Source organism: Ostrea edulis, chromosome 1 (assembly GCF_947568905.1).
Source record: "Ostrea edulis chromosome 1, xbOstEdul1.1, whole genome shotgun sequence".
Lineage (NCBI taxonomy): Eukaryota > Metazoa > Mollusca > Bivalvia > Ostreida > Ostreidae > Ostrea > Ostrea edulis.
Window position 1 is genome coordinate 32,378,316 of NC_079164.1, and position 16,331 is coordinate 32,394,646.

At 34.0% G+C, this 16,331-nt stretch overlaps 2 protein-coding genes across 7 annotated transcripts in view; one reads left to right on the forward strand and one right to left on the reverse strand.

Annotated features, from left to right (window-relative positions):
• Positions 1–730: 730 nt before the first annotated feature.
• Positions 731–10,955, reverse strand: LOC125660016 (nicotinate-nucleotide pyrophosphorylase [carboxylating]-like). The gene is made up of 3 exons (XM_048891867.2): positions 10,377–10,955; positions 5,071–5,202; positions 731–2,075 (listed from the first exon to the last, which is right to left on the reverse strand). Exons 1-3 carry the CDS (start codon positions 10,953–10,955, stop codon positions 1,860–1,862), a joined length of 927 nt encoding a protein of 308 aa, XP_048747824.1. The 3' UTR covers positions 731–1,859.
• Positions 8,855–16,331, forward strand: part of LOC125659959 (unconventional myosin-XVIIIa-like) — a 74,958-nt gene continuing 67,481 nt past the window's right edge. For all 6 annotated transcript variants that reach the window (XM_048891783.2, XM_056167192.1, XM_048891799.2 and 3 more), the window contains exon 1: positions 8,855–12,826. In XM_048891783.2, coding sequence (XP_048747740.2) covers positions 11,783–12,826 — 1,044 coding nt within the window. In that variant the 5' untranslated portion in view covers positions 8,855–11,782. The remainder of the gene's footprint in view (positions 12,827–16,331) is intronic.

Genomic DNA, 16,331 nt, shown 5'->3' on the forward strand with positions numbered 1-16,331 from the left:
TTAAACTTATAAGCCAAGTCCCGGGATCACGTAACAATCTCCTGTAAGGTGTTCTTACTTTTGAACTGAAACCCTTTACATTGTATTTGCATACACTAGAAATTTTATGAAGCATTATTGAATAACAATTTCATTTTGGAATCATTGACTTAGATTATATATCAATCAGTTCAGCACAATATTCAAATTTTGGCGTAAGCTTAAGATGTTTCAAGATCCTGGGGCCAGATCTTTTGCCTGAAAATAACTTTAAAAATCAAGATTTAAAAGAAATATTTTCATAAATATCACGTTTAGTGTAATTAATGCATACAGGTACATATGATTTCAATACATGTAATACATTAAGATTTGTTTCCTTCTAAAATATTATATACATGTAGTAGATTCAAAAATATATAATATTTTGATATAGTTACCTTGTTATTATGTAACCATGTGTATGGTTTAAATTGGGGGGGGGGGGGGGGGGGGGGTTGTGTATAAAATAACTCAGTTTATAAAACTTTTTGAGCACCTTTTCATAAGCAAGCTCCATGCTCTAAACCGTACTCATAATCAAACGGGGCAATATATCAAGGAAGCACTGTATATGCACAAGTCTCTCCATTTAACACAAGAGTCATTTATGATGGAGACTGATCCATATGATATGTAAACTATTTCTTGACTTGGAGCATTGTGTCCAAGTAAATATAAACATTGACATTGTATAAAAAACACATAAAAGAATTGTGAAAATTTTGTTTATTAAATGCAAAGTTTGGTCGGGTATGAAAATACAACTTTTCTCTGGCAACTTTACAAAATAACTACGATTTTCAAATTATTCAACATGGAACAAGGTACAATATTTGTGGTCATATATGTCCTAAAACAAGGGTGTAAATTAAGAATGGATAGATAGGAATAATTTTTGTTATATTGACATTTCTCTACCATAATCACCTTGAAGGTAATATTACGGGCCAAAATACAGTAGAAACCTCACCTACTCCTTCCTAAAACTGTATTTAGATTGCAAAGCTACTAGCTATGAACTGATTCATTAATAACTGATTTTCTATAATTACTTGACATCCTCAAAACTAGGATAGAATGTTCTTTTGTTGAAATGATACTGTAAACCAACCTTTATTCATGTGCGAGAAATCCTTGCGAGGTTCTCCAGAATATTATTATTGTGAATATTTCTCGCTGCAAAACAGTCTTTTAATGACTCTTGTATTTGTTTAAAATAATCACAGACATGAAAATTATAGTCTCCACAAAACAATTTATATCTGGTATATCGCGAAATAAAATCTTCTTGAATAAAAGTTGGTTTACAGTACATCTTGTGGACACAGTCCAATGGAACCGAGGCCAAGACTGATTATCCTAACTACCTAAGTTCAGTATTTCATCTAGTTTCTGCAACATATTAATCAAGACAGGCATGTTTTCATGACAAGTTTACTGAGAATATCAAATAACAATGCACCTATGTCGGCGCGGGTTCGAATCCCGCTCGCGCCGGTAAGTGAGAAAGTTTCCCAGTTTACTTTCGGAAGGTCGGTTGTCTCTTTCCAGGTACACTGTATCTGGATTCTCTCTTCCACCAATAAAAACTGGGCACCACAATATAACTGAAAAATTGTTGAGTGTGGCGGAAAACATCAATCAATCAATCAATCAAATAACAATGGTCATTGACAAGAAGAATTATTACACATGACTGTCCTCACACACCGTACGACATCCATGGTTTATTTTGTCTTAAAGTTCTACTCATGAATTAAAGGAAGATAGGAATCAACTAATATAGGATATGCATAGCCTATGCATATCCAATGATGGTCTTCACCTATTCTTATCCATTATTTAACTGGCAAATTCCTTGGATCCACTCCTTCTTTGTGAATTTTTAGAGAGAAGTCCACCACATCATAACCTTGGGTCAGTCTGCTTAATGACACTACGTCCACTCCTGGTACCATGTACTGCTTTATGTTGGACTCTGTTATTCCTCCGCTAGCCTCTATCAACACATTGGGAAACTTGGACTTTATTTTCTCAGTTGCAGATGAAATTGCCTTTTAATAAAAAAAAAAAGTAATGACTATAAATGCTTCATGCAATGAAAGTTTCGAATTTTGATTGCCAAGTAAAAATTATCATCATGATCTTTCACTCCAATATGAGGCCCATGGGCCACAACACTTATCCCAGCCACCTTGCTCATGTAGAGACGAGATTCATAAGTTTCGAGTTTTGAATGCTAACAATTTGGAATATCTATAGTGGCAAGACCTGATATTGGACAACTGTATATTCACAGCTACTCAAATACAAACATGAGTACCACAAACAGTTCATCATCTTTTTCCATGTCATACATGATGACAAAATCTTTATCCATAATGAGAAAAAGTCCAGGAAACTATCATACATGTACCTACTTTTAGCCCAAGAGTAGGTCACAGTGCACCAATTTGTATTTCTCTGAGAGGAAGGTTGCGACCACATTTCGGGGTAATATCTGTATCCATAACAAACAAAATTTGGAAAACTGTTTAACATAATTTTCGCTCTAAAATAGTTCATGGTGCATCAATCCCGCTGAAATGCAAACTGAACTTGTATTCCTCTGAGAGGAAGCTTATGACTTAAAATTTCAGGACAATATCTGTATCCATAATGAAAAATCTTTTTAAAATAATCTTTTCACTATTTTCTTTGACATGCAAACGTTTTCAAGCATGTAATTAAGGAAAAGTTAATAACATTTAACACTAATTAATCTGCTTGAAAGTAATTATGTACAAAAACAATACATGAACATTGGATCATACAGCTTTAAAGATTATAAAACTATGATCCCCTTTTGAGGCTCCATACTACCCAGGACCATTATCTGAAGAAAATTGAATCTGTAGTCCTTAAAGATGCTTGTATAATAACTAGAGATTGTTTTTATGAAAAACAAATGTCTCCCCAGCTCCCCAAATTGGAAGTGCTCCAAATGAAACCTCCTCCCCTTAATGTACAGCAAAGTATGAAGGAGAAAGCATAAGCAAGAACATCGACATTATGAACTCCGATAAGAAACATACAGGAGAAGTGTTCACAAACTATTTTACACTCTCTAACCCTCAAATCCACTAAAACTTTAAGGACAACAATAGGATCCTCCTGTTCCTGCAAATGGCATTGAAGTATTGTACAAATTTCAAGTCTATTGGATAAGCCATATAGAAGAAGCATTCACAAGCTATTTTAACATCCTCCACCCCTCTTAGATCCACTATAACTTATAGGAAAATAACTGGATCCTACTGTCCCAACAATCTGCACATCTACAAATGGCAATGAAGCATTGTACAAAGTTTCAAGTCTACCCAATAAGCCATTAGGAAAAGAAGCATTCACAAGATTTTGTGACAGATGGACGGACAGAAAGTACAAAAACAATATCTCTCCCCCTGAAAGAGGAGAGACATATGATAACAAATGTGATTTTGAGAAAATGTTCATAAAAAATCTCCATTATATTGTCAAGTATAAAATTGACCCCTTATTGAAGCCTAACACTACCCTACTGGGCCATGATTTGAAATTTTTTTTTTTTTTTTTTAAAGATATCCTCCTATAAAATATTGGTCATCCCCCCTACGGTAACAATGATGATTTGAATAAACTTGTTTGTGTACTACCTTCGGATGCTTGACTAATCATGACCTGACATCCCCCAGTAAAACTGTCATCCTCCATTGCAGCCCCATATTCCCATTGTCAATTTCAACAGCTTTGAATGTGCACTACCTTAGGATGCTTGTCTATCAACATGTCTAATCATGACCTAACTGTTCATAAGAAAAATTCTGAAGACTCTTTACTAGATATTCCTAGGTAAAACTTTGATTCCCCATTGTTCCCCCCTTCCTCCTAACAACCCCCCCCCCCCCCCCCCCCATATAAGTATAAATAACACTCTGTATACCTTTTCTACTGTTTATTCACAAATGAAAGTGTACATTAAAACTATTAAACATAAGTTAAAATGTAATATCATTATATATATGTGATTTTTAATATCTGCTTGCCTTTTTCCCCCCAAAGAATTTAAAATTATGCCACCATATTTTCACTACATGTATTTCTTAATTATATCTCTGATGTGTGGCCCTTTATCTGAACAATTTTGAATTCCCTTTATCCAAGGATGCTTTATGGGAAGTTTGGTTGAAATTGGCCCTGTGGTTCTGGAGAAGAAATAAAAAAATGTGTAAAGTTTGCAGACGGACAACAGAAAACTGACAATCAGAAAAGCTACCTTGAGCTTACAGCTCAGATAAGCTAAAAACTAAACTTACATAGAAATATTGAATAAATAATAAATAAATATTTATTAAAGAGTTTATAAATTCTGTTTGTTAAATATTTAACCTTTCTTAGTCGGGTACTATAAAAAAAATTGTGTGAGTCGGAGGCAAAACATTTATTTCTGTCATCCTAATTTGATTTGTATATTGTTTTTGGATTTTGAGGTCTATGCTTTGGTATATTTCATAAAAATCAAATTTAGAATCGGAATCTCCAGCAAGTAAAACATGCCCCTTCTCCTAAATTGAAATTCATAACCCTCTGAACTGAATATTGATAGGGGTCCTTCACTAGTCCCAGCCAACCACTGAATTCATTTTGATGTCTGTTAATCAAATGATTCTCAAGATATGCAGTGGACAACACTTGGTCTACCAACAGTATAGCCTGATCTGGCTCAGATTAGGTTAATAAAAAACCATGGGCCATAAGCAACCTCTGTGTCAAACACCTCTCCATTATCAAGTTATAGACCTTGACTAAATTATCTGGGGTCAAGGTCATAGCACACCATCTGGCAATAAGCAACCTATAATGTATGAAGTTCTCCTGTCTCTCCATTACAAATTTAAGATGGGATAGATACACAGACACAATGATTTCTATAATATACTCTCAAAAATTTATCATTGTATGCAAGGGAAGGGTGGGGGTGAGGGACAAGGTTTTGATCTCTTCTTACCACATTCAGAGCCTTTACATTACCTCTGGAGAGAAATTATCCAGCATAACAATATCACTGCCAGCTTCTGCTGCTTCTAATGCTTCATCTACGCTGCGACACTCGACTTCAACTTTCAGAGAGAAACCGCCAACAACTCTTGCATCTTTAACAGCCTGTAAAAATCCAAGAACATTTAATGATTCATTAACGAGGTTTTGTAATACATTTAACTAACAGCCTGTAACAATCCAAGAACATTTAATGATTCATTAATGAGGTGTTGTAATACATTTAACAGCCTGCAACAAGCCAAGAACATGTAACCATTCGTTAACAAGTTCTTGCAATACATGCATATGGCACTTTTCAATGTATTTTTAGTGTCAAGTATTAACATTGCTGAAACAACATGATACTAATATATGCCCCCAATTAAAACATTAAAAATTTAAGACGTTTTCTATATTTAATATGCTATACTCTTTGATATAGGTAAATTGAAAATTTACTGTAGATTCCTAAATATGCGCAGGGAATTTATTATCGTGTAATTTTGCGAGAGACATCAATTACGAAATAAAAATACGCAATTTTATTTTTCTGTTGTTAAAATACATGCAAGAACTTTCGATTAACAGAAACACACGGATTCATGTACACCCGATTTGATTATAGTAATACGAGTCATTTCGCCATATTAAGTACATGTGTAAAATAAGGATTCTACAGTATAGGTAGCAATAACATTGCTTGTAAGATGTCAGAAAGAGAGCTATCTACTGTAATTTCTTTGCTATATAGCCAAAAGCTCAAATATTATACATAATATGCAGATATACCACTTCCATATTTTAAATGATTACCATTTTACATCTCATATTAGTAAATGGTGTCTCATAATGCTTAATGCATGTATATATACATTGTTTTTTAACCAACAACTGAGATATCGAAATACCATAATACCATAACAGCATTTGTGCTAAAAGTTGTAAAAATTTTAAATTATGTCATTTTCATAGTGTCATTACTAAAAAGTGATGTTGTAAAAAGAATTCATTTTTAATGTATTGAACTTCCAGTGGTATTCCAAACTTTCATATATATGCAATTACATAGCACTACTATATACAAAGTTATTTTCGCTTTTCTGCACTTGCTGACGGTTTCACTCCGTTTTAAATTTGCCAAAAGAGAGATACATGTACATGTAAGAGAAAAAACAATTTTGACCTGTCTTTTTTGCCCACTGATGACAAGGGCAAAAGAGGCAAAAATAAAATGGGGACAAATATATCCCTGTATGCAGTATCTCAAATGTAATGTTGGGGGGCACAAAATGGCCACTACTGCACATAGTCCTTTGACTTGATCATTAAGCAACTTTTTAACTCATTGTCAGATAAGAAATTCATAATTCATTCTATCTCTACCAATAACTTGACCTGAACTGCTAAAATGACCTTGGGTCTGGGTCATATCACAATATTCGGTCATACACATGCTCAATGTCGAGTACATTTTTCTATGTTCTATCTGTTACAGAGCTAAAATGAATGGACAGAAAATACAATCTGTTGCAGCAAACAAAATCAAGGGGAAATACTCGCTAAATGCAAGTTAAAAATTGAAATTATGAGTGAAAAAGCACAAGTGATAGTAATTTTTTGCGAGTGAAAAAAACCCGATCTTTTTTCCTTTTTTCAACATCCTTGAGTTGACATGAACATGAATTTCTCTATTCATACAATATTGGAACAGAACAGCTCAAGAAATATTGGATTAAACAGAGAAACTCATATTCTAGCACAAACTATGATAAACTATAGTGCTACAATATATGAATGTTGCGCATCTTAAGTACATACAATAGTCAGATGTGTCAAGTACTGTCATTATACTTTTATATTGATATTGCTCCCGATTTCAAGGATATTATGTATGAAATATTTCTGTCTCTCTCTCTTGTTTGTAGTTTCACAAATATTTAATTACCTTTCAGAAGCTCAAATGCATTGGTTTTCCCTATATATATATATATATATACACTACTTCAGCATGTAAATTTCTCACTTGCATGCTAATCAGCAAATTGTCATGCTGTCAGTGGGTTGGGGAATTAACATGGAATGTCATGTGTATTTCACTTTTTATTATGCAGTGTTTTTTTTATATTATAGATACAAGTTTGTTGGGTAATGTGAGGTGATTATGTGATAATTTAAATAATGGCAAAGCATACCCAACAAATTAGAAAGGGATTCCTTAAGTATGCACTATAATCAAACATCTGTCATTAAAAGTAAAACATTTAAAAAACTGTAAGACTATTCTGTTACCATGCATACATGATATACCTTTTTTTTTCTTTTGACAGTTAACCAAGTGATTCATTAAATATTTATGGATATTACACAAATAAAATGATAAGAAATCTCTCCAAGCAGAATGAAATTTTTTGTCATCTATCTTTGTCATTGTACTAACAGCTAACTAAAGAAAAGTGCATGGGCATCAAAATGAAATTTTCTTTTACAGTCTTTTAAATTTTCCCCATTGAAAATGGAAATTATGTAAATGATGGCTGTTTTGAACATGTGAGTGAATTACTGATCCAGTTGTTGAAATACATGTCAACATTCTTGGTACATAGTTAGGTTGTCAACCTTTAAATTCTAAACTGAAATGGTTTTACTACCTTATTTGCACACACAGATTCTTGATCCTGACAACAAATTGAATACAGTCCCCATAAATAAATAAAAACTACAGGGTGTTTCTCAAAAAATTGTTTTGTTTACATTGTAAATAGTTCCATATAAGCAAGGCAGGCAGTGTAAAATGGGAAATAAATGATAATTTATAATTTAAACATATTTTATTGAAAAACTCAACAGGATTGGGCAACAGGCATAGCCTATGTAGGCCCTCTCCCAAATGAAATGATAGTTAAGGGGAGTAAGAGGTAGAGAAGGGGAGGCAGGTGAAAGAAGAGGTGAGAAGGTAGCTGCAGATCTGTAGCTCTCTCGTAAAATATTGGGACAGACCAGCTAGAGAGCTACAGATCCACTATTACATATTAACCTTTGATTTATAGTACAGAACAAATATGTGCGGTTGAGGCCTTATATCGCTGTAATCTTGCATTGCTGTCTCAGAAATTTAATATGAAAAATTCCCAACATATCTAAATCCCCACTATACTTGTGTCCAAGCTTTATTAAAGCCCCAAGTGACCTAAAATCTTGCAGCTTCAATGATTCTGTTTGTTGATATAATTATTCAATTCATCTGTCTGGTCTGTCCCAATATTTTCCCAGAGACCTATATACAGATCTGGGAAGGAAGGGGATAGAAGAAATATGAGGGAATGAAAAATAGGGAAATGAGAAGGCAGAATTATGGATCTCCATGGGAGGAAGGAGAGGTGGGCTTCCTGTCAACACCACCCTCCACCCCACATACAGTAATATACAATAATATACAATATACAGTAATATACAATATCCACATACAGTAATATACAATATACATGCATAATGAACTTTATTTCTAATCCACTATCTAGCAATATTAATATTTGAAGATTATACATTTTTATGGCTAATTGCATCACCCACAAATAGATTTTAGGTAACTAGGGGAGGGAGAGAGAGAGATGATAAAACTGTTAGGTGGGGACTATTTTCAACCATTTCTCCAGCACTGTGAGGACAGAAGTGCACAATGAGGACAAAAATTCTGTCCTTAGCTTATAGTTAAATGTCCCCTAAACATGACCCATGAATGTGAAAGGTTTAGATACAAAATATTAGATTAGTGGGGACAAGTGCAGTGGAGACATATGCCCTTACTGATATTCTTTCTCATAAACATTTGTTGATAATTCGAAGGATTACTGGATAAAAATTTCTAAGTGTTTGTATAACTTCCCAAGATGGTACTCTTTTTCACTTTTACAATAACTTAAAGACATATAATATAGACTCTTGATCTTGAAGTTTAAGGGACCTTGATAAAACTTTTGAGTGATCTCGAGTTTGAGGGATTGAAGGTCAAGTCAAATCCAGAAATTAAAGGTCTGACCATAATGGTTCATATTTTATATATTTGCTATTTTATAGTACACGAAGTGCATATTTACAACATTGGACATCTTGGCATTGTTCTGACACGTTGTTCTTCATACTTTTAGATTATTTGATTTCGATAACACAGAACTATTTTGCATGGATAAAAAGATTTTTTAATAAAGTTTATAAAACTATTTATTTGTTCTTTTTTCATGTTAAGATAGACATACATGTAAATTCACAAGACAAATTTCTCCTACATATAAACAAAGTTTTGCAGTCACTAACCACACAGAGCACATTCGTCACAATTTTCAGTCACTTTAAGCAAAGCACACATCGTAATTAGTGTTAAATCTAAAGCAAACTAGCATGGCGCCACACCATGCCCTTTTTGGCTGGTGTCATGCCCTTTTTTCTGTACGAAAATTTGTTAACAATGAAAGTGCCCCGAAATTGTCTTGTCACGACGAAACATATGATATGTGTGACCTCTCTAGATCCTAGATTTAACACTAGTAATAAAGAACGATGTTTCCTTGGCATATCCCTAAATCATATTCTCAAAATTACTGTCTCAATGTCAAATCGAAACAAGTTGTAAATTTGGCTATATTCAAATCATATACCGAAAACAAAGTGCAGGGGGTTGGGGGTTTAAATTGACCCATTTCAATTGAACAATTTTAAAACTATACACCCCCACAAGAAAACACAAGCGATGTGTCACCTAAACTAAACACTTAATTAAAGCTGCCGAGCTAACCCCAGACATTCAACGTTATCTAGGTAAGGTCAAAGTGGAAAAAAATACATGTTTCCGTGAAGTAGGGACGGTAGGGTACATCAGAGATCGAGAATGAAATGCGATGAAATACACTTTACGGGACCAAAACTTCGTTCCAAGAGATCGAGAGCTTCAAGACATCAAGTGTTTAAGATGTTGAGAGTAAATTTGCTTGGTAATATAGAGAGAAAAAATCAGAACTGTGATTTCACTTTGAGAGATCAACAACTTTAAGAGATCAAAGTTCAAGTCATCTGTATGTGCATTTCCTTCTAGATATTGCGAGGACATCCTTACTTCACAGATTTCATTGACAGAGAGGATGAGATAATAGTGCATTTTCAAAATGACCATAATAATTCCTAGTTGTGTAATATTATATCTAATTGAGTAAGAGAGTATATTGGTTTTGATTAATATAGGTTATGAACATTATAGAGGTATAGAGGTTATAATTTCACACATACATGGGAGCATCTGATAATACCTGTGTGATACTCCCTGATGTCCAAATGTGATTGTCCTTTAACATAATCATTGAGGACAAATCATGTCGATGCGTGGAGACTGATCCAACCATTAACGCATATTTTTCGACCAACCTAAATCCAGGGGTGGTTTTTCTGGTACCTGCAATTTCACCTTTCCAACAAACAGTCTCCTTAATCTTAGCTAATTGTCTTGCAAAAGAAGCAATACCACTAGCTCTAGAAAGACAATTTAATGCCACTCTCTCACCTAATAATAAACGACGGACTTTGCCAGTCACTTTCGCAACACACTGTATAGGTTCTAAAAATTCTCCCTCCTCGTATTCCCATGCAACATCACAGTCTAATTCTTTGAAGACAGCATTAAAAAAAGGTTTACCAGCTATGACCCCCTGACTTTTGATTAGGAGTAAAGCAGTCTCCTCTTTTTCACCAACAACAAATCCTCCATAATCAAAATTTGGAGTGTCTTCTTTTAACCATTCGCGTGCCATGTGCTGTAATGTCACTGGTGAAAGGACGTTTGAAAAAATAGGTTTGTAAATGTTATTCAAAATGCGATCTTCCGTTGCCATTGTTGTTAATAGATAATCACTATACACTTTTTAAAATTGAACAATTGAAAATCTCTTCGTTTGCGTTGCCGTTCCCCAACTTGCTCCCTGACTTTGCAAACAAACCAATACCTGGAACTTCGATCCCGAACTTATTGGAGTTGAAATGATAACCCCTGTGAAATGGTTCCGTTTATATTTCAAGAATAAACACACTTTTATTGCAACGAAATAAAAGACACATTCCTTTCTATATATAGGTTTTGCACAAATGAAGATGTACCTAGGGTACAGGCCCTAAACTTTCGAGATCATCCCCAAGTTGTAAAAACATAAACCGAAACCGGAAATCGACTGCTTTCCTGTTTCAGAGGCCATTTTGTTAAAAATTAGACCACTTAGCATTGAAGGACGGATAAAAGGATCGGCACGCGTTTAAAGGGGAACTTAATAACTTATGACAACAATAGCTTGTGAATATATATTTGCTATCACGCTGATATTGAGGGAAATATTTCTTAGGTCACACATTAATCGGCAGACAGACGAACCTCCCACAGGCGGGGTTAAGACCTCGGAGTTTTGACGGATACGCTATGAATCGGAACACTGTATTACTTATTCTCTCATATTTCACATACTTGAAAAAACATTCTGCTTGAAATGATTTGTGTCCTCTAAGTGTGAACTCGAGTATTAGTGTTATTAATTCATGTCGTAGAAACAAGTGCATTTTGTGTGCAAATTTCTGTCAGCAGCTGCAGCTGGAGTCCCGCTAATGTTGGAAGCATATTGAGTAATTTTTCAAGTGTTGACAATAGATTGGATTGATTAGTTATACAGACAACATGTTCAGTTTTATGAAACATAAGGATAAAAAAGACAAGGAGGAGAAAAAGAAGGAGAAGAAAGAGAAGAAGGAAAAAGATAAAAAAGAAAAGCGGGAACCAATGACACAAGATGAGTTGAACAAATTAGATGAGGTGAAGAAAGGTGTGTTCAGGCGACTGAGTGACAAGGACAAGAGTAGGAAGTCTGGGTATAAATCTTTACCACCTGGTAGTCAGGATGTCAAAAGGGATACCAGTGACAGTAGTTTAAGTGGAGGAAGTGGACCGAGTCAGGAAACCTCCCCAGGATCACCGGAGCAAAGGGTCACCCTGACAAAGCCCCAGAGACTGCCAAGTGAAGGTAGAGCAGATCGGAAGGCACCTCCAAGCATTGCTCCCAAACCAAAATCTATTCTGAAAGGGAAAGTGGAACAGAAACAATTTTCAACAAACATTGATGACACAACAATTTTGCAAGAGAATACTAGATTGAATGAATTTAATGCACATATAACAAATTCTCATGCTAAAGATGAAGTAGTTCAAAAGGAAAATAGACCTTTGCAGTCACAGACTTCATTACCCTTATCAGACTCGTCTCAGAAGTCTCCTGAAAAATCGTACAAATCAGATTTAAAATTGCCAGAAATAGTACCACCAAAACCGCCTAGAGTAAGAGAATTAGTTCTTCAAAGGCAGCCAATGGGTGGTTTTGGTTTTACATTAAGGAAAGCAGTTGTTGCGGACAATGAAGAAGAACTGAAACATACAGTTGTGTTTGCAGAACCAGGAAGTGGGCCAAAAGCCTTACAAACTGGATTGATACCAGGGGACAGACTCATTGAAATAAATGGCATCAATGTTGAGAATATTTCCAGGGAAGAGATGGTGGAAATGATCCGGCAGTCTGGGGAGACTGTTGCAGTGAAAGTACAGCCCATTCAAGAGCTGATTGAACTCAGTGTTAGACCTGGCAGTGACGGAGGCAGTGTAGAAGTAGAGGAAACCGTCAGCAAAGGTGGAACGTTGAAGCGCAGTGGAAGTATACGCTACAAGAAAGGGGTAGGTACAGCATGATTGTTCCAGCTTAATTGTATGCTTGCTAGCTGTTTTATGGTGTTCTTAACAAAACTGCAAACAGATGTTTTCATGGTTTAACCATGTTAGCAATATGATATCATCAACTCATTGTCTCTGCAACACATGCTTTTTATGCATTTGGAGATATTTGGATTGACATTGGAATGATACTTTGATAAGGCATGCTAGGCTATCTTATTCCACACTCTTAATTTGCATTGCTTATCAGAAGTAAAAAGCAGATCAGAATTTGATGCTAAGTAATGTGTATTTCATTTGATCAGTTTACTGAGTTTAGCATAAATTGCATAGCTAATGGCTCCATGCTTCAAGACAGGTAAGAAGTGTGCTTTCAGAGATTTATCATGGTTCTTTTTACTACTTGTAAAGAGTATTTTTCTCTTTATGACAAACAATGAGTATTTCCTAATTTACAGGTAAAAATGCCCCTTAATTAGATTTTGTATATATGTGAATTTTAACAAATTCTTTTTTCAAATTTATCTAATATTATTTTCTATTATGATAGAAGTCCAATAATATCAAAATTAATCAGTGATTTGTCATTTATACTTCATAAACTTGTTCTGAGATAATGATGATCAGAAAAGAGTTGCACCTGACAACCCCCTACCCTTCCACTTCTTGAGGGAGCTCACATCTGCATCCTCAAAAATTCCTCTTAAATATGAAATTAGATAGGTTATAAGTAACATCTAAAATCTGGATAAAACCCTGGGTCTATCTAGAGGACCAAAGGAGAAAAAAAAATTAGTTTGTGGGTGAGGTTGTTACTCAAGATTAGAATATATAGATTATACATGTAATTTATGTTGTATTTTTATACAAGTAATTTTTCACCTATATATACACAAACACATTTGTTAAGGATATCTTGTAAATTTTTGACAACTTTGGTATGTATTATCCTAGTTCAACATGAGGATAAATGACATTTGTACAAAGGTATATGTATACTAATAATCTATTATTGCCATGGTACAAATCAAATATAAGTGTATATCCAAGCACTGATTGTAGAGGTCAATACTGCGCTGGGACTATATACCCCTTGTTTTCAATTGTCTGACAATTTATGTCACCTGTTGGAGATCAAAGAATGGCCTCATTGTTAACATTGACATTGATAGGAAATTTACAGTTTATATGGTTGACCATGGCCATGTGTGGATGTGGGGTCGAAAAAAAAAAAAGGTTCATGATACAGTCTCTAGATCCAATAATGGTAGTCTGTGTTGTGGAAAATATTTACTGATTTGTTTACACATGCATTTTTTCTGTTTGAACATTCACATTCTGAAATCACTTTAGCTTGAATTAATTAATACCAGAATTATAAATGAAATCAATGACCGGTGTACCTTGCCAGTTGGTGTGAAACAGAACAAGAGGGCTACCATTAGATTTGATCATCTGCCAACATAGCCAAAGATTCAGTTTAAAACTTTTGAATAGAAAAAAAATCCTGTTTCATACAACTGTTGAGATAACATTTGTATTTTATGAAGATTTATTAGGGTTTATATCATTATGAATAAAGAATTTAAGGAGGTATAGTACATCGTCATAATGGCTGACCTCCTTTCAAAACACGAATGAAAATATAAATATTTAATAGCAATATTTGTATGTATATTCCTTTTAAATTTGATTGCCTATAGTTGGATAGCTCAGTTGGTTAAACATGTCGACTGCTGATCTGTAGCTCGCAGGTTCAAATCCAACAGGGTTTTTGATAAAAAAAAAAATTCAAATTACATACTCTCTTACTAAAACTACATTTTTTGACTAAATTAAGTAAATTTGAAAGTTTTCAATTTCAAAATGTTACTATACATATATCATCCACTTTTCATTCATATCAAATTTCTTGTTAACAAAATGTTAAAACAAAATTGTGTTATTCCTCCTTAATATTTTAATGAGTGAAGCCATCGTAAATTTTGAGTGTAGATATATTTTCTCCACATACCAAAATTCTGCAATTCCTCCTTATTATCAATTAATATTTGAACATATATATGTACTATGTTCTTTTACATTGTAACTTACTTTTTGTGCATTGATTTCACTCAATGCACTGACTTTAAATATTGATGACCTCAGTCATTTGAATTGAAAATGTACACATGAGTTGATATTTTTATTAATTATAAACCTCCTCATCATTTGGGTCTTTGTTGCGCTGGGTGCATTTTGTGTAGAACCATGATACTGAAACACATTTATCCAGTGTTAACAACTGAATTAACAACATACTGGTCATAAATACTGATATAAATAGTGGCATGCATAGCTACATTGCTTAGTAAATTGTCAGATTGATTACAGGGATAAATGGGTGCTGAGGCGGTGGTGGTGTAGCGCAGTACTAGGTTAAAATGGAATTGTGAGCTTTAAGTCTCCAAGAAAAACATTTACGAAGTAGGAGAGTCTGGCTGGTACTAATATATTGTACCTAATGAATAAACTGTTACCCAAAGAGAAGTGGTATTGTGACTTCATTAAATATATATATTGCCAGCAAAGTTAGAAGACATATAAATGTCTCTAACCTAGTTCTCAATTTTTAAATTCATTTTTTTTCAAAAAAGGTACTCACACATTTCAATTAAATGTATGCAGATATTTTCAAGGTCATATAGATAGATAGATAAAACAAAATCATTTTTCAAATTAACTTCTAAAATTTTGTTCCATGCAGGCATTGCCAGGTACCAGGGGTAATGCACTATGGAAAAACATCAATTTATCAAAACCCTTATCTCTCTCTGAATTCTTATTGTAGACTTGCAGGGCATGCTTTCTCTCTGCTCCTGATAAGCGTTAAGATTTACAATATATAATGAATCTATTTTCGGAAAAAAATTTATGCGTACAATTTTGAATTGCTCACTCAAGAACTAATGTAATCACATTGACTAAATAATAATGTTATACTGTACGTATCCTGCATTTTCATCATTTTTCATTGAAAACTAGATTTATTTTTTTTCATGGTTGAAATTGATTGAACAAAATTTTCATTTAAGAAGAGAGAATAAATAGGTGTTCATTGATTTACATTTCTGTCAGTGATTAAATAAAATTTATAATTCTTGGCAAAACCATGAAATTTGATGCATGTGCACACTGCACAATATATTAAAATAGATATAAGGAATGTGTATTAACAAAACTTGTGATATGAATGCTTTAATCCTCTTTGTCACACATAAGCAATCTATTTATAATAAAAACCACAAAGCCTAATGAAGTCATATGTTGGACAACATTTATTTCATTCAGTATATTGTGGGGTGTTACAATCGAGTTAGGTTTAAATGTAACCCTATTATCCTTTAACAAGGGTAAACAACTAGTTAAATATTTGGAATGTTTGGCCGAGTTTTTAGAGGTTTCCAAACCCTTATCTGATTCAGTAAATACTTTTTGTCAGTGCTGTACACAGTAGCTCAGCTTTATT